General features: G+C 42.8%; 1 protein-coding gene across 1 annotated transcript; it reads left to right on the top strand.

The window, feature by feature from the left end:
* Positions 1 to 3210: 3210 nt before the first annotated feature.
* Positions 3211 to 12762, top strand: ripk4 (receptor-interacting serine-threonine kinase 4). The gene is made up of 8 exons (XM_011483804.4): positions 3211 to 3597; positions 5239 to 5530; positions 6688 to 6839; positions 6995 to 7056; positions 8271 to 8429; positions 9464 to 9582; positions 10732 to 10972; positions 11096 to 12762. The coding sequence occupies exons 1-8, from the start codon at positions 3410 to 3412 to the stop codon at positions 12322 to 12324; spliced, it is 2442 nt and encodes an 813-aa protein (XP_011482106.1). The 5' UTR covers positions 3211 to 3409; the 3' UTR covers positions 12325 to 12762.
* The last annotated feature ends 5922 nt before the right edge of the window (positions 12763 to 18684 follow it).

Below are 18684 nucleotides of genomic sequence, written 5' to 3'. Positions count from 1 at the left end.
TGTCTCTTTTGAGTTTTTTTGTGGTTTGAACCAAAAGTGAACCATTTTTAAATACAAATTTTGCAAAGGTGTTTGCCTCGATTTTAGAAAAAATATTAAAAATATTCTGAAGGGGTTAGGATTTGTAGATTGGACTTTACATACCAGATGTGTTTGTGGGAGCGTGTGTGGGTGTCGGTGGATGTGTCCTTATGTGTATTTGTGTGCGAGATGTGCATGCATGCATGCATGTGTGTATGTGTGGTTTATCTGCTTGTGTATATATATCCTATGTATGCGTGGTGTGTGTATTTTCATGTATCTGTGTGTGTTATGTGCATGCATGCATGCGTGTGTGTATCTATTTTTGTGTGCTAGCGTGTAGCTGTGATGTGTGTTTGTAAGTATGTGTGTGTCGAGGTGTGCTTGTGTATACCGGTGTGTCCTATGTAGGTGCGTGTTTCATGTGCATGTGTGGATGTGTATTTTTGTGTGCTAGTGTGTAGCTGTGGTGTGCATGTGCTTGTGTGGATGCCTGGTGTGTGTTTGTGAGTAAATGTATGTAGGGGTGTGCTTGTGTATACCGGTATGTCCTATGTATATGCGTGTTTCATGTGGATGTGTATTTTTGTGTGCTAGTGTGTAGGTTTGCTGTGTTTGCCTGGTGTGTGTCTGTGAGTATATGTGTGTTGGGGTGTGCTTGTGTATACCGGTAGATCATATGTATGTGTGGTGTACGTGTGTGTGTAGGTGTGCATGCAAATCCTTGTCTGTTTCTATAAAGTGGAATGGTCTCAATGATGCTTTTGATCAGCTGCTCCAATCAAACCAGTTAACCAGGAAAGAACTAGTTCAGTGAACTCTCTGCTCTGATTCCCCTTGTCATTAAAATGACCCAGGGGGCGCATGCCCCCACAGAGGGCACGTTTGCATTTGAACAAAGAGGGGCGGGGTGATCGCATCTGGGACGAGCGGTCAACTGCTGAACCACCGTCTCCCTTAAGCGTTGAAGACATGACATGAACCACAGCGTCAGTCAGGGAACGTGCGACCTGAAGATCCTGCCTGGTGACTCGTTTATTCTACTTGTTCATCCAGTTCTTGAAGGCTGATGTCACGTCTACAGAGAAATAAAACAGAAAGACAGCGGCGAGCTCAAGTCTGAGCAACTATTTTCATTTGATGAAACAATGTGTTTTCCCTTCCCGTGTGCACAACTTTCTTTAACCCTCGCGACGTTCCTGTTTTAAAAATGAATCAACGCCATGGTGTGTAGAGGTGGTGTTGGTCCTCTTCCTGTAAACGACATATCAGTGATTCCTGAACAAACATTTCTTGAAGAGAAAATAGGTTATCGTTTCCACGGGTCACCACACTTGGTTAATCTTTATCTAAAAAAACAACGCACAAATGCAAAATATTTTAGGCCAAAACTGAAGCGTTCTTTGAGTCTAAGCTCCTCCTGCTTCATGCTGTTCTCATCATAGCTGCTCTAGAGCAGGTTCAGACCTGAGGTTCAGGGGGTCGGGTCTGTCATCAGGGTCTTCTTCTGTCAGCGAAAGTGGGACAACGTGATGGCAGGACGGTCAGAGAGGATCATGCATCACACACACAAATACATCCAATACATCTTAATGAGTGAGAAAGACTGTCCAAAAAAATCCACACCTACCTGTCTTCTGTTTTTTACTGATAATCTAACAGATTTAAAGATATAATTCCGCCTGTTTACAATCTTTGCCAATTCAGTGCCCTGGATTTGAGCAGCAATATGGACGCCATTCTCACTGCTTTAAAAAAAAAAGACCTCACTGATATCCTGAAGTAAAAACCTAATAAATATGAATATTTTACACAGACTACGCATGAATCCACTGGGTTCTAATGATGAAAGCTTGGATGGTTTATAAAATTACATTTAGATCGATCAAACGCAGTGCGTTGGAGTCTATACTCGCCCATCTAGAGAGCATTGATGGATACAAGAGACTTCTGGGAAATGTCCAGAACACTGCATTGTGAAATTGTGGATTAATACCCCAACAAAATGCTGAATGCCAAATACTAAATGTGGACACAAAATTTGCGTTTTGAAGCCTCATGACTTTTCGATTCGTTTTGTCTTTTACCACATTGATGGAAAGAGCAGCTTTTTTTTTTTCACTGTTTTGTACATTTCAAAGATGTCAAGGGGTTGAAAGTGGTTTGATCAGTGTTTCTGCTCTCCCACAGTGACATCAATGTGTGCTCCACATCCAACTGATCAACATTACTAGTACTCTTTCTCTCTCTCTCTCTCTATATATATATATATATATTTATCTTTTTTGCAGTAACCTGGGATGTACAGTGGTGTAGTGGTTAGTGCTTTTGGCTGATGGCAACAATTTTCTGGGTCAAATCCCAGCTGGGACCTTTCTGTGTGGAGTGTGCATGTTCTTCCTGTGCTTGAGTGCCCCCCCCCCCCCCCCCCCCAAAAAAAAAAAGGAATGGATGTTTAAGCAACCAGTTTTAGAGTTAAAAGAGCAAAGAGCACTGATGATGATGTTCACACGTTCAGAACAACTGAACAACTGATGGGTTTTATTATCTGAAAACCATGATGAGTAAAAAGAAACACTCAAAGTGGGAGATGCAGGTTCCAAACCTGCTGTTTGCTGTTTCAGAAATCTCAGAACTGAGGAGAAAATGTCACAGAAGTGAGGAACAGACTGACCCGCAGTAGGAAGTAGTACACTTAAAGTTTGTTTTATAAAGTATACTTGAGGAAAGGAATAGAAAGTATACTATAAACCAGTAACTAAATACTTCTTCAGACTAAATTAGAACATTTTGAGTTTACACTATATACAAAACATGAACTTTGAGTGAGTATACCGCCCCACTTTTAGCATAGACCTGGTATGCTTGTAGTACACTTAAATGAAATCCTTTTTGCTCAGGTGCAGCTCCGCTGACCCTGAACCGGCTTTAATGGGAGCCTTGTTATGGTTCTGCTCTTTAGTTTTAGTTTTGCTGCATTACACAAACATCCCATTGTAGTTCTTTTTAATGTCTGTTTGTTGTATCCATCTCAGACGGATCACTAGCTGTGGTGGGATTTTCATGAAGGACACATTTGTCGCAGGAACATGAATTTCCTGTCACAGAAAATCTAAAACCGAATGAGATCTGTGTGAGTTGTTTACAAAATGAGGTTTTCCTTATTTTCTTCTTAGTGTTTCAACATCAGGATGTGATGTCACCATTGCAAGCCCCTCCCTTCAGTTCAGGTGAACAGAGGGAGGGGCCGTGCAGAGCAAGAGAAGAGGAACAAAACAAGGAAGAGCTCACAAGCAGTCAGGTCTGTGTCGGTGTGTGTTCACTCCCCCACTTTGAACCTTGGAATTGAACGAGAAAGGGAGCTGACCTTGTTGGTGGGGGTCTCAGCATGGAGATGGACGTCCCAGAGTCTCCTCAAGGGAACATGGGGCTGCTAAGGACCTTTGACTTTACTGAGTTCAGCTCCTGGGAGAAGATAGGCTCAGGTGGATTTGGACAAGTATACAAAGTACGGCATGTGAAGTGGAAAACATGGTTGGCTATCAAGTGCCCTCCCTGTCTTCATGTGGACGAAAAGTAAGTGATAGCAGTGTGTCAAGGGTTCACTTATGAACTCTGTGTGTTCTTTGGTGGAGGTTTGATGGGTTTTTCCATGAACAAGATTCGCTTCTTTGTCTTTTTTTCCCTCTTTGAGCTTCACATTTGTGAAATGTTGAGCATTCCTGGGCAGGAAGCTGTCAGATAAAGGTTTTCATGAAATCAGAAGTGATTCAGTCTGGGCACACTGAGCGGCAGCGAGGAGGCTGTTCACATTCAGACATAGCTGTGTGGAAGGAGCGCTGACTCACCTGCAGACTTCATAGCTGAGGGTCGGAATGATTAAATTATCCAGACTTGACCTGTAGGTGAAAGTCTGGCTGTGGGCCAGTTCGCTCTGCGATACAAACCTTATCAAGTTCTGACCCCAGAAGGCAGCAGAGAAATTCAATGCTCTTCGCCCTCACAGGAGATTACTTAACCTTCTAGAAATCTCTGACACTTTACGCCACTGGGAGCTTTTTGAGGATGGACTACACACAAAAAAGTTGATGCTTTGTGAGAGGCCTTTTTAAAGGCTGATCTGTCACACGCTGAGATCCCTTACCCTTACTTTGACCAACACAAGTCCTCTTACTGCTAAAAGCAAGCTTTGAAAGTGAACTTTTTCACCGTCTCAAATCATATTGAGGATCGTTGACTTCCTCTATATCAGTGGTGCAACTGAGTCTTTACCTCGGATTTTATCTCCTCCAAATATCTGCAAGGTACATAGGCAGCCTTTAAATGGCAACTGCATTAGGCGACACATGACATCCCGCAGCAGGGATGAAAGAGGCCTTTGTGTGCTGGCTCTGCTGGCTGCCTCTGGGTGGCAGGGACAACGTAGAAAGCAGAAGAACCGGTCCTGTTGACTTCTCTGTTAAGGCAGAGACATTGTTTTCATCTGAGGAGCTGCCCATTTGTAGTACAGTGCAATAGAAGAAGGATTTAGACAACGAGGCCATGCCCTGACTGTCTCCCACCTCATGTTTGGTGGCTTGAAGGCTCATATCAGATCACAATTACAGTCAATCCCCCTTTGACCCCCTCAGTTATTTGGTGTTTACCTTCAGCTAAAGGCTAAAAAGCTGTCTCAAAGAGTTTAATTGAGCCTGTACTTATTTTGAATGCAACTCTGCTTTATCCTAGACCTCATTAAGAGGCTCCATTTTGAAAGCGACTTCTGCCAGAGATGTGTACAGAGGTCACAAAGGACCTGCTGTTTTGTTTAAAGTGTCAGCAGGGTCAGTGCACTGATAAAGCTGCAGTCCTCTGGTTGAGCAACTCGGAACAAGAGCCCTTCAGGCTGAGCTGATGCTTTTCAGGCCAGAATGTCCTCAAGGCCTCAAAAAGAAGCAGCTATGCAAAGGAATACAAGTGAATGAATGACACATTTGCACAAGAACTCCTGGCCTGATAAAGATGTAGCATTTGTGAGAGCTTGTAAAGAATGGCAGACTGTATTCGAGGGGAAGGAGAAGAAGAGAGAATGTTTGGGAGCTTGGTGACTTCAGAGCCCGTTAATGTTTAATAAAGTTGGATAAACGGCCGTGAACCAGCAGATCTGGGCTTTAGCAGCAGCTTGATTCACTAAAATGGGCCAAAAACATTTGATTTTGCGTCACTTCTTTTTTAAAGGGAGCGCTCAGAGCTGCTTGAGGAGGCCAAGAAGATGGAGGCAGCCAAGTTCCGCTACATCCTGCCTGTGTACGGGATCTGTGACGACCCCCACGGCCTCGTCATGGAGTACATGGAGATTGGCTCCCTGGAGACCCTGCTGGCCACCAGCCCGCTGCCCTGGGAGCTCCGCTTCCGCATCATCCACGAGACAGCGGTGGGGATGAACTTCCTGCACTGCATGGATCCACCTCTTCTCCACCTGGACCTGAAGCCGGCCAACATCCTGCTGGACGCTCATTATCACGTGAAGGTACAAAGCTCCAAGGTCTGGCAGGGGCTTTTTGCTCTGACAGTTCGTTATGCTATCTTACCAAGCATGCCTCAGATTTGTTAAACCCCCTTCACTTGGTTAAACAATAACTATATGAATGAAAAACTGCAAATCTTTTCATTTTCTGAATGTGAAAATCCCTTAGCAGATAGTTTAAGCTCTGACCTTAAATTTGAGGCTTTGCAAATGCTGCGGGCAGAGAGGTGCCTCTGTGTCCCTTAAAGGGCCTATATGATGCTATTCTTAAGCCTTACAGAGTGAACTAGATCCATATTACCCTGGGCACACTAAGGAATGATTTTTTTTAAATGAAATATTAGGTATTTTCCTGAGCTCTTTTCCTTCCCAGAAGTAAAGATGACTCGATCTCCGAGGCTCCGCCTTTCACTCCGTGTGGGTGGCTCTCATTTCATGATGTCATCCTAGAGTCGGCCTCGGCAGAGTGTCTGTTTCTTCCACCAAAACAAACCACATCCAAACTTTTTCAAAGATGGATGTGCATAGAAAAAGAAAGCGTTTTTGCCAAACACCGCTAACTCCACAGAGAAAGTGGGTGTGTCTGTTAGCCTGGGGGCGGTGCCGGCCGTGCAGACTCTTCCTGGAAGGGGCTGTTCCTCACTTTGTGTTGTCACAATGTGAGAACCTGCTCATTTTCGTGGTTTGGGAGGGGTTGGTGCTCAGAGAGCAAATTTACTCAGAAATGCCTGAACTGATCAAAATGCAGCTTAATTTAGTAAGAAATTAATATTCTAATACTCTAAAAAGCTCAAAAAGTTGCCTTTGCATGATCTAGGTGCTTTAAAACCTGCAGAGAGCAGTGGGTGGAAACAAATCTTACTGGAGTTTAATATCTGGATGTAAACACCTCACCAGTGCATGTTCCAACAGGATTTATTTAGCCTCCATTAGGCCTCCCTGTAAACGTGCGTGTTTTTGTGGGTAGTGAGCACTCCTCAACACAAATGCAAAGGGCCTCTCCTTTCCTGCAGGCTGGGACATGCGTTTCCCTTATCATACCATTAAGTGCACTCTGCAGGAGCTGAGCTACATGTCACACTTTACGAGGGAAAAGTTAGTCATCCCAAACAGTGTTTCAACCTAGAAGAGATCAAGACTCTGATCTCTGTCTTTCTCAGATATCTGATTTTGGATTGGCCCGGTGGAACGGCCTGTCACGGGCCGAGGATGACATCAGCAGGGAGGGTTTCTGCGGAACCATCGCCTACCTTCCTCCTGAGAGAATCATAGAGAAGCTCAGGGTGTCAGACACCAAGCACGACGTGTACAGGTGAGCTGTCTGAGTGCTGTGTGCAAAACCTTGTTTGGTTTTTAATAAAGTTTAAACTGGACATTTGCACTGAAAGGATCCCTCATTTCATTTGTTTGTTTTTGTATTCCTCCAAATGACATTTCCTAATTTTTCTGTTTTCATTTCTCTTTCAGTTTTGCTATTGTGATATGGGGAGTCCTCACACAGAAGAAACCATATCAAGATGAGCCGAGCAGTACGATTTATGCACAAACACTACAAGCACATTCAAATTTTTAAAAGAAAAGCTAGAATCAGCAAATCTTTGCTTGAAAGACTCACTCTGATCAAAATTGTGTCGTTGATCTCGCTCTTGTGGCATTTTTCTGATCACGTCTAAAAATATCATTTCTGAGTATTTCTTTATTCAAACCGTTGAGAAACAGGAGCAGATGAAAAAAATTGCCGTTTGAAAAAGATCGTATTTGTGACATCGAAAATACGCTGGGCGGCTCACAAGCTCTCTGTTCCGAGCTCCCAGCAAAGGCGAGGGGAAGTGGGGGTGGGCAACTCAAAGGTGAAATTCTAATGAACTCCTGCCGCTCTGCAGAAAACAACACAGGTTTTGGGGGATTTTTGGCTAAAAACGGCATAATCACAATTAAAAGACCACTGGAAACACTGAAGCAATAGATCAAAATATTTTTGGAGAGGGTCTTTAACAGTGCTGCCCTCTTGCAATGAAACTTGAAGCATGTCCCTACACACTCAATCTTTGTTATTTGCCTTTTCTGCAATCTTTTTTAGCGTTCCTGTAAACATGGAGGTTGTTTGTGTGTGGCTTGTAGAGGAGGTGCGGGGAACTTGTTTACTTTGTAAATTCCTCAGCAAGCAGGTGGAGAGGGTCAGACAGCCAACAGTTATGTGTTTATTTTTTTTTTCTTCCCAGGCTTATCAAGTATCTTTATGATAGCTATCGCAGAAGAAGGCTGAGGTTTGGCACTGCCTCTGCTGATCCAACATTATTAGAAAATAAGACCCAGGCAAATTCCTGGCCCTGCCCGTCTTCCTTCTCCATTTGCTCGGGGTATTAGGCGTACAATGGAAGTAAATGAGCTGTAAGCTCCTGCCTTTGCCCTGTGAATCACCAACTGGAGTGATCCCACAGTCAGATAGAAAGAGGGCAGAACATGTGTGCTCCTGTGGGAAAAAAAACACACACGGCCTGTATGAGCACACAGATAGACGTTGATAACACTGTGCTTGGGTGACATACAGCGATGCCGGCGCCTTTACCTTCTCCACTTATGATGTAATCCAGTGTTGCAAGGGTGAACATGTGAGTTCAGGTCATCCAGGCGTTATTTTCTCAAGGCATATTCTGCACAGGTTGACTGTCCACAATGCTATGATGAAGGTGCTTGTCTGAGTACACCAGAATTAAAACCCTGTGACGTTTGCCCCCTCCAGGAGAAAACAACATCCTCCAGATTATGGTGAAAGTGGTGAAAGGGGTTCGTCCAGACCTGGGGGCAGTTCCACGATGTCGTCCAAACACCTGTGATGGTTTCCTGAGCCTGATGCAGCGATGCTGGGCAACAAATCCAGATGACAGACCCAGTTTTCAGGGTGAGATGCGCCTTAGCATTCATGTACCCACATCCATTTAACCCTTTTTCTTACTGTAAGATATCAAACTAAGGCTTAGTAGTGAGTTAAATTTGCCTTTAAGGCCAGAACATGGAATTCCTTTGCATCCACCTTTTAGTGGGTTCCTTTTGTATTTTTGCTCATGAAGTCTGGTTTTAGTTGGATTCTGTTTCATTTCAAGCCACACAGTGCACTTTGCAAACAACACAAGAAAACTCTCGTAAAATTAAAGTAAATTTATTTATGATTTTAAAATTCAGCCTAAATCATTACTATAAAGCCAGATTATCCCAGATGTGCTAGAATGAAGCCCTGCATGTTTGTCCAGCAGGTTACACTGAATCCATTTCAATTCCCTCATACTGAGCATGCATGTGGAAAAAAACAACTTCTTTTCAATAGCAAAATAATCTTTGTTTGAAAAAACACATCTTAGTGACTAGAATTTTATCCTTAAAATAAGAGTCTTTGGTAATACCATTTTTTTTACCCCATTGGCAGATTCATTTTTAAATGTATTATTGTAATTCTAATTTTTTTTGTAATGTAAGTTATACAGTGCAGAGGACAAGACAAGAAGTACTACAAATAAAAATAAATATACACGGTATAGGTTATAGTGTTTGAATCTTCTGCTATGGGTTCTAGTTGTCTTGAAGCCTGACATTGGATTTGTTCTGCCAAATATACCTTTTAGAAAGTCGGGTTTTCTGTTAGCATGATTCATGCAGGGACATTAGTTAGAGAAATCAGTGAAGTTCTGTTGCTTTTTTTAACCAAACATGATGTTTGGTGTTCTTTTGAGGTTGTTTTGCTAATAGTAGCTAGCAGCACCCTGAGCTACAAGCTAACCTTTGCTAGCAGGCACTACATATCACTTCATTCCTACATAAATTTCCAACCTCAAGTTGAAAAACCAGAACTTCTACCGGAAATGTAACATATGACACACCTTGTCTTGTTATAGCTGAATGAAACATGCTTGCATGACAGAGAGCGTTATGTCCCCACAGAAATTACCTCTGAAGCTGAGGAGCTGTGCTCTAAACCTCAGGAGGAACCCAAAACCCCAACGTTACGGTCATCCTCAGAACCAGAGCCCATGTCTCCAAACTCATCCACCAGCAATGAGGCGAGTCAGAACTGCCTAACAAGTTGTTCTAGTCACATTAGAACAGCATTTCCTGTGAATTTGGAAGTTTTTATGACAAAGAGCGTCAGTGTTTTTGCTGTTTTTAAAATTTTTCTAAAGCGGGAGGGCAAAGAAAAATTAACCTTGAAATAGCACATCTGAATATTTATTTCTTTGTTTAAATTGTTGTCATTTAGAAGCAGACGCAAATATGCAGTTTCAATAAGATCTGAAAAAAATACACTGGGTCCTCCGTGCTCCTCTCTATTCTGATAGACGACTAGATCCTGATGACAAAAAGATCCATGTACGTGTCTGTTTTCCTCGTCTAAACTGTACGGCTGCATTGCTCTGATATTGCTCGTTGTTTTTATTGCACCAGTAATGTTGGTTTAAGGCTGGAAGCTAATGGGAGAGCATGTAAACAGATAGGTGATAGGAAGTCTGGGTTGTTTTATTCCACGCCAATAGTGCCGCCCACAACCCTGAGGTGAATGTCTAGTGAACTATGTTCTAGAAAAAGACAAAGGTTTTGGATTTTGTCTGAGAACGGCATATTCATTATTAAAAGATCACTGGGAACGCTTAGAAAATAGATGAAAAGATGATTGGAGTGGGACTTTGATAGATTCTAAACTGGTGGTGCCTCAGGTCTTTATTTAAAATGCAAATGAGAAGCCAATCTTCTTGAACAACAACAAAGACAGTCTTTTTCTCTTCTGTTAAGCATTTCATAGCCGAGTCACACACTACATCTGGTAATGGATAACCGCTCACTCAACAAGAAAGCAGTCTTCATTGCACTTCAGATAGGATCACGGATTTACAAATCACAGGGTTGCTTAACCATAAAGGAATGTTGACCAATGGACCTCTTTGCTGTTCTCAGCTTTATTGTTTCTATCCTGTAAGCTACTGTGCAGGTGATTCACATCACTGTGCTAATGGGAAATGACACCTGCTGCACTGCAATGTCTGTCTTTAACTTAAAGCGTTCTCTAAATATTTGATTAGTTAACAGATTTTTTTAGGAATGTTTACAGTCTTGCTGTTTGTGGTGGGAGTGTCAAAGCCACAGCTTGAGCTTCCGTGAACCGGAATTTACAGAATGCCAAAAACCAGTTTGCCAACAGCGATTTTTTTCCACAGGGTAAGGATGCCAAACCCGTGCGGCCAAAGTCAGCCATGTTGCCGGAAAAAGATGACAGCCTGTCAAAGCTGTTGAGCCAGGTTGATTCTGGCATTTCAAGAAGCTTCGACCGAGTGAAGGAAGACAGTTGTCAAAGCAGGGAGAGCACATCCAAGAGACTATCCGCCATTTCCTCTGCAGATTCAGCGTTCTCCTCCCAGGACTCCATCACTCTGTCCTTTGAGAAAGAAAGCACGATTGGTAAGAAGTGCTTACATTTCTAAAATGTATTGTTTAATGTATAAACACGACTTTATAGTTGCTCTGAACGTGTACTTTTGGTTACATTTTTGGTTAACTTCCATTGTGCTTCTTACTACCAAGATTCTGCTGAGGTCCAGAAACGAAAATTGTGTGAGGCCATAAGGACCAAAGATACGGCCAAGCTGATGAAGATCCTGCAGCCTCAGGATGTTGATCTTGTCCTTGACGATGGAGGAAGCCTGCTTCATCACGCCATCGCCTTGGATAATGAGGAAGCCGTCAAATTCCTTCTTTTGAACAACGCCAATCCCAATCTTCCAAACACCCGTGGCTCCACTCCGCTCCACCTGGCCACAGAAAAGCATCAAAAGCCGCTGGCTGAGCTTCTGCTTGGGAGGCGCAGCATGAACGTCAACGCCAAAGATGAGGACCAGTTCACAGCTCTGCACTGGGCAGCCCAGAATGGAGATGAGGCCATCGCACGTCTCCTCCTGGATCGTGGCGCAGCTATCAACGAGACAGATGGACAAGGACGTACGCCGGCTCACGTTGCATGTCAGCATGGCCAGGAGAATGTGATTAGGGTGCTGCTGAGCCGTGGGGCTGATGTTCAAATCAAGGGGAAAGACAACTGGACCGCGCTCCATTTTGCCGCCTGGCAGGGCCATCTGGGTATCGTAAAACTGCTGGTGAAGCAGGCGGGCGCTGATGTGGATGGCCAGACATCAGATGGCCGCACTTCCCTGCATCTGGCATCTCAGAGGGGGCAGTACAGAGTGGCACGGATCCTAATTGAGCTCGGAGCAAGTGTCCATTTGACGTCAGTGGGGTTAAACACGCCGCTGCACGTCGCAGCCGAGACGGGTCACACAAGCACCTCTCGCCTTTTGATTAAACACAAGGCAGACATGCACGCCCAGAACACTCAGGGACTCACACCGCTCCACCTGGCCTGTCAGCGAGGTCACCTGGCTACAGTCAAGATGCTGATTGCCGAGGGGGCAGACCCCTCCAGACCCAGCCAAACTCTGTGCACCCCCTGTCACCTGGCAGCTGGGAGTGGACACTGTGAGGTTCTGAAAGAGCTGCTTCTCCACTGTCCAGACGCCGGCAGTGTCACAGACGAGGAGGGCCTCAGCCCCTTGCACCTGGCTGTAGGGGCCGGGCACTCAAATGTCATAAAGATGCTGCTGCCGCAGGAGGTTTGTCAGCAGCCGGCGGCAGAGGAGCCTCGACCTCCAGAGTCCAAGCAGCTCCAGAGAAAGGTTGTAATTCTCAAACTGACAGAGCACAGCAACAAAGACTGTCCTCAACCTCCAGCTTCACAGTGTGCCTCAGCACCATGTTAGCAGAGAAAAAGACTGCTGCCTTTGTACAGAACTCTCAGCCCTGTTGTTTTTGTATTTTTTGTTTTATATCCACCTTAGCTGTATTACACTTGGGACGAGCAGATAATTATTCTGACCTAAGTGTGTTTTTTGAAGCACTGTAGCTACTTCTTTATTGCTGTAAAAGCATTTGTGTTAATATGTTTACTGTAAATATAGAAGATAAGATATCATGCCTTTGTTTTTTGGCTTCTACTAAGGTGTTCTTTTAATATGCAAATGAGTTAGTGACGTTATGTATTATGATGGTTGAATTCTTAGGAGAACCCAAACCTGCTGTGGTGGCATCATGTAGCCTGTTAGCAGCCATCACCAAATCCACTGCATTTACACGTGTTTTCATGTTCTGTAGCCATTTCAAAGCAGTGCTGCATTACACATTAAACATTATAAACCTTCTGTTGTTTTGATTGAGATTCCTTCAAGAAGAAACTTGCCTTATAGCATCGGCCAACAATCAGTTTGCACACATAATAATTTTTGCTTCGTCTTCATTGGTTTCCTGGACAAAGTGTCATGTTTCAGTCGGTCTACTACTGCATGGCTGCAGGAATGATCCGCCGTCATGCTGGCCAGAGCTGGCATGTCTGCATCTGCAGCCTCACCTGTAGTGTTATTGTTATCTTCATGCCTTTCTAACTCAGGAGCGCACTCCGGTTGGCAAAGACCATGGGAACTGCCCCTGAGGGGGATCACAGGCTAGAAGATGATGAATGCCTAAAGAGGGGTGTTCAACTTGCAATTCCAGCCTGTTGGCTAATTCCTGAGACCACTTTAGCTTTTCACCACTCATGTACACAGACATCCCCTGATGCCTCTGAGACTGAGCTTTTCACAGCCTGAGACGCCCTGTGCTGGCTGTCAGTGCTAGTAATTGGATTGTTTTCATTGCTCTTGTTTGCAGAGACCCTTAAAAGGAGAGTGTGAAACGTGAGTGATCTGAAGCTTTTGTTTGGTGTTCACTGCACTCCGTTCTGCCTGTTGCTTGCTGATCTATGTCGTCTCTAGCAGGGAAAAGATTGTGTATCTTTGTGGCTCAACCTCTGGTCCCATCTCCAGGCAAACCTGCTTATGTGCTGTTGAACAAAAATAGCAGTAACTCAAGCCAGATACAATGTTTTTCTTCGTCTACTCTGCTCTCTCCAGTTGAGCAAGGCTCATTCCTTTTACCTGGATTAATGACAGATGAGTCACTTCCTACCACCATGTTAGTCATGTCTTTAACCAGCCTTCAGGGTCATTCTTCATTGTAGCAAAGAACAATGCTTATAAAAGAGCAAATCCATGATGCAAGTCTCATATCTTTGATTAGAAACAATAGCTGGTGTTTGCTTCTGTTCTCACAGACTCTTTATCTGTCTTGAACCTCAAAAACTTTGCAGCTGAAGGACATGGAAGTTATCATTTTGAATCAAAGTGTCAGTGAAAAACAAACAACTTGCACTTCTTTTCAACATGCTACAAATTTTTTTGAGTATTTCTAAATGTTCTAAGATAGTCTGAATTCCCTGTAGTCTATCTGCAAATCTGTCATATGGGCCATTGCAACATCCATCCATCTTCTACTCTTCATTGTTCCTGTTTGGGATCAATGGGTTGCTGTAGCCTATCCCAGTTACGTGCAGGCAGGGTAATAATAATAATAATAATAATAATAAAAATAAACAACTTTATTTGTATAGCACCTTTCAAGATAAAAATCACAAAGTGTTTTACAATAAAACACATCAAAACACAGAATATAAAAAAAAGTATGAGAAAGCAATTTTAAAACGTAAGGTTTAAAGCTGCTTTTTCAAAGAAAACACTAAGTCTGCAGATCTGAGGCTGAGAGGAAGGGAGTTCCAGAGCGATGGAGCCACTGCTGCACCTCTAGTTTTCAACCGGGTTCTCCTAACTACAACCAGGTGCAACGTGGACGCATCGGTCCTTTACAGGGTGGACAGAATCACACTCACTCTAACAAAAGATGTGGCCTAAAAATAGGAAAAGGACACTAAATTCAAGAAGGACATCACTAGAAAGTTGTCAGAAATCTTTTACTAATAAAGCAGAGTCTGGAAACAAGGAGTTCCACAAACGGCTTCAAAAAAGGAAACAATATACCTTATTCTTAGAACATTATTGTACTTCATTTTCCCCCCCAAAAATGACAATGAATGCCAGCCTAACTTGTCAACATTTACTGAACCTTAAAATAACGTTTAAAATTACGTTTTGTGAGTCGTAAATCAAGTGTTTCTATTGTCAAAAGTATGGAGCAAAAATGATTTTCACTCATTTTAACAATAATGACTTTATTACTAGATCTTAGCTCTCAATGAGACAAACTCGATGAGACAAAGGTCTCCAATCTGCTGTTTTAGAGAGAAATTTAGAAAGGTGTAGAATAATGAAAGGTTAAAACAACCCAGTAAATTATCTTGAATGTCTGAAAAAGAAGGTTTTAAATCTTTGCAAGCATCAAATAATTTGCAATGTTCTCATTTGCGATGACTGCAAAGTGGGCCAGTGGATTTAAAAGGACCATTTGGCAGCTGAGTGTGCAGTGAGTTTGTGTGGATAAACGTCCTTCTTCTTTGCAGCGATTGCTGCTTCTTTTTTTGACAGACTTTTCCATTTGGATGAGTCATACCTCGCGAACACTAGCTCTTCAAAAGCAACCTGTGGAGCGGTGACACACAAAACATTGACTCAAATGATGCAAAGTGCTTGTTAAGTGAGACACAAATATGCTGTGCAGAAACAGACGTGAAGTGAGATTTGTGTCGTTCTCTGTGTCTCTTGACTTGAATCAGAACATCTTCTAGACTTTGCAGTTGTTGTGCAATAATTTATTTTTCCTCCCCCCCCCTTTAGCCTCACAGAACTTGCTAAACAAGACGGGAGCCTGTGAGCAGCGAGGCAAGCTGCAGCATGCGGCGATGGCCTCAGGGATGCAGACGCTGTCAAGGCTGATAAATTATGAGGTTCGCATCTTATTCAGGGGAAAACTCCACTCGTGTCACAGAAAGTAACTAACTAAAATAGAGTGCCATGGTTTGGACAGAGAAAAGCTTTTAGATGGTAGATTTGAATAACAGTAACATCATCTAGTTCTTCCCAAACGAATGGTTGTTGGATGGGAAACAACCTGATCCCCAAAACCACAGCGGTTTTTTGAGGGCAGGTGTTGCCTTTTTACCCACTGACCTTGGTCCTGGAGTTTCTTACCAGAAAAAGATATTGATCCATGTAATCAGCAGCAGTCTCCAAAACCAGAAGAACACAGGATGAAAGTGTCCAACAGATCCTATTGGTGTGAGGAGAAGGTTGATGACTTTTAGTTTCTTGATGTCCATATTTAGTTTGGTGTTTCACTGATGTTTTTGGACGTGTTTTGTTTTGATTTGTCCCCCTGTCAGTCACACCAGGTTTGTGTTCATAATTCTATCAGCTCTTTTCCTGTTAATGATCCTCAGTGTATTTAAGTGTCTGGTTATCAGTCCTTTGTCGTCAGGTTATCTGCGCTTTGTTATATTTTTGTTTCTCATTGTTTTTTTTTTTTTATCATGGCTGTTTATATAATGTTTAGCTTTCCGTCACCAGGCTTGGTCTCCTGCATGTATTCGGTCCCACACAAAGGGGTTCCTAAATGTCGTTTAACCCTTGTGCTATCTTAGATGACCCCACCCTTACATTGACGTGTTCTCTCTACCATGACGAAGGTGGATAAAGGTGGAAAGATTTCATGTAATCCATGGACACCAGTGAAGATCACAAATCATTGAAGAAAAAAGGTTCAACGCACTGTCTAGTGGGTCTAGATGACCCAACTCCCAATGTTAAAGTGCCTAGGATAGCACAAGGGTTACACTGATTAGGTGAAAGTTAATCATTCTTACTGACTACAACACCTGGCACTCCAGTGTCCTGGCACATTGTCGGGCTAGAGAATGACATCCTCCAAATCCTTGCAGGTGACCTGCAGCTCATCCCTCCTCCAGCTTACCACAGGGGGCAGGTGGTCCAGGACCACTCATGACATGAGAGCCACTGTGCTGAGGCTGTCTGGGTCTTTATGGGTCCTGGTACCACACAGGAAGTCTTCCAGAGCCAAGCAACCACCCTCAGCTTGAGGTTCAGGCTGAATACATGCCCCCATAACTCCACACAGGGCAGTCCTGCTGCTTTCCTCGCCTCTAACATCAGTTCTCACTTGGGGCTGCTGTAAAAGAACCAGGCGTTGTCAGGGTGTCCATGCCCCATCTATGTCCAGATCAAACAAATCAGATGCAGAGAACTTATGTTTTCTGCAAACAACAGGTTCTGAGGCGCCTTTGTGGAGCATTTCACGCAGCAGTGCAGACTGGATCAGGTTCAACTCACTGTTACCTGATCTCCAAAGCAAACGACAGCAAACAGCAGAGGATCATGCACCTCAAACGATGTAGATCGGAAGGTTAGCACAGCAAAACTGTTTTTGGGTGGACTCTGAACGGTTGTAAATGTATACTTTCTGACATATTTGTAAGTCCTATATATCTAAATTGCCACATGTAAGACGCTGTCTGTGTAAACGTGTGTTTTGTTTGCTCACAGTGCGCCACACGGGCATGTCCGGATTTGTTTCCAGATGACAGCCTCCTTTCAGGGTTTGACTCACTTTTCCCAGAGCCAAAGGTTGCCATGATGTTAAATCTGTGCAACTTCTGTGACACGGGAAATTCTAAAATGCAGAATAAGTAGCTGTTCAGTATACACACACCACCCATGTGGCTTTAGTGGCTTTACGGGCCTGATAGACAAGCATTGAACAACAGTTGTAATACTAGTATTTATCCAGTTGATGGAGCTGATGCTTCCATGCTGGACTCATCTTGCCTCACATCACATCACATCACATATTTGGTCTGTGTTTTTGAACCAGGGTGCCGCAGCACACCTGATCATCTCTCACGGCACACTAGTGTGCCGTGAGAGATGATCAGGTGTGCTGCGGAAATGACTAATTGTTACTGATCTAAAAACATTGATCATCACCAGAATTTCAGCTCTGTGCTCATCAAAATCCGGTTTCACACTGAGTCGTTTGCCGCCAGCTATTTGGAGCTCTTCAAAATAAACACACTGGGTCTCTCAGCATCTTCAGTGTCTTTTCTACAACGGAGTTTTATGGCCACGGTGAGAAAAAAAGGATAATTTTTTCCTCTCTCACTTACAGGAAAAAAAAAATCGAAATGTCCAGAGTACAGTCGAAATAAGGTTTTGAGAATAAAGTCGAAATGTTATTTGAAAGAAGTAAAGCAGAGTCTTTATTTACGATGTATTCATGTTTTTTTTTATTTTTATTGATGGGCGGTTTGCAGGATTTCTGCAGCCCGTTGATGAAGACGTCGGTGTCCCTGCAGAAGTCCGCTTCAATCCTTTCTTCCTCCACCAAAGTCAAGATCTCTAAATCTGTGTTACGCTTGAGGAGGAGCACTTTTTGGCATTTTCAACGCTTTTATGCTAATATAAATATACTTGTGTTAAAATGGGACGTTTGCGAAAGGTAAACAGTGTTACCCCCCTCCTCCTCCATTGGTGTTCTGGGCATGACAGGTTACTGACGTAAGGTGACAAATATACTTCGTATGTGAAAAGGCCTTCACTACAACTCCCATGATGCATTGGCATACTGTAACAGCGTCTCTTCCTGCACATTACTGTCATGAAGCACACAAAATACAAAGATCAGTTCTAACAATCTGCAAAACTTCTTGATAAAATCAGAGATAAACAGTTTCTTTCTGCTTCAAGTTTTTGTTGGAGAACAAATGAATTAAGATTGAGGGGTTTTTGGTCCAAGTCATCTTTATAAAATAAAGAACTGGTTTCTAATAATGTTCCTGAAGGACAAATTCTATTTCAGACTTTATTCACTTCTGAAAATCTGGAAGTTAAATTTAAAAATGAGTAATAAAATAAAAGAAACCGGATTAAGGTGAAGTGTCAGACACACATGTAAACTTAACAATTTAATCACCCAAAGATAAACAAAACGTTTTTGTTAAAGTTACATTTTTGATTTGAACGAAAGAAAGAAAAAAAAACCTTCAGCGTGTTCACATTTTGTGTAGTTATAACTGAACTTATAATTATGAATATAATGTTGTTCTTTTTTGTCTTAAATGTATCAAACATGCTGTGGTTATATATTTGTTCAGTAATTGCTCTCGCACAAACATAAAAACAACATTTTTAAAATTAATTACGGTGCATAAAGAATATAATTTTTTTGTTTTTGCGAAGGTACATGTAATTAACACGTTTTGTTATTGTTCTTATTAAGAACAAAGA

This window comes from Oryzias latipes, chromosome 14, assembly GCF_053564925.1.
Source record: "Oryzias latipes strain Hd-rR chromosome 14, Olatipes_Hd-rR_3.1".
NCBI classification, from domain to species: domain Eukaryota; kingdom Metazoa; phylum Chordata; class Actinopteri; order Beloniformes; family Adrianichthyidae; genus Oryzias; species Oryzias latipes.
The sequence above is the reverse complement of the archived record's forward strand: the minus strand, read 5'-3'. Positions and strand labels throughout refer to the sequence as shown.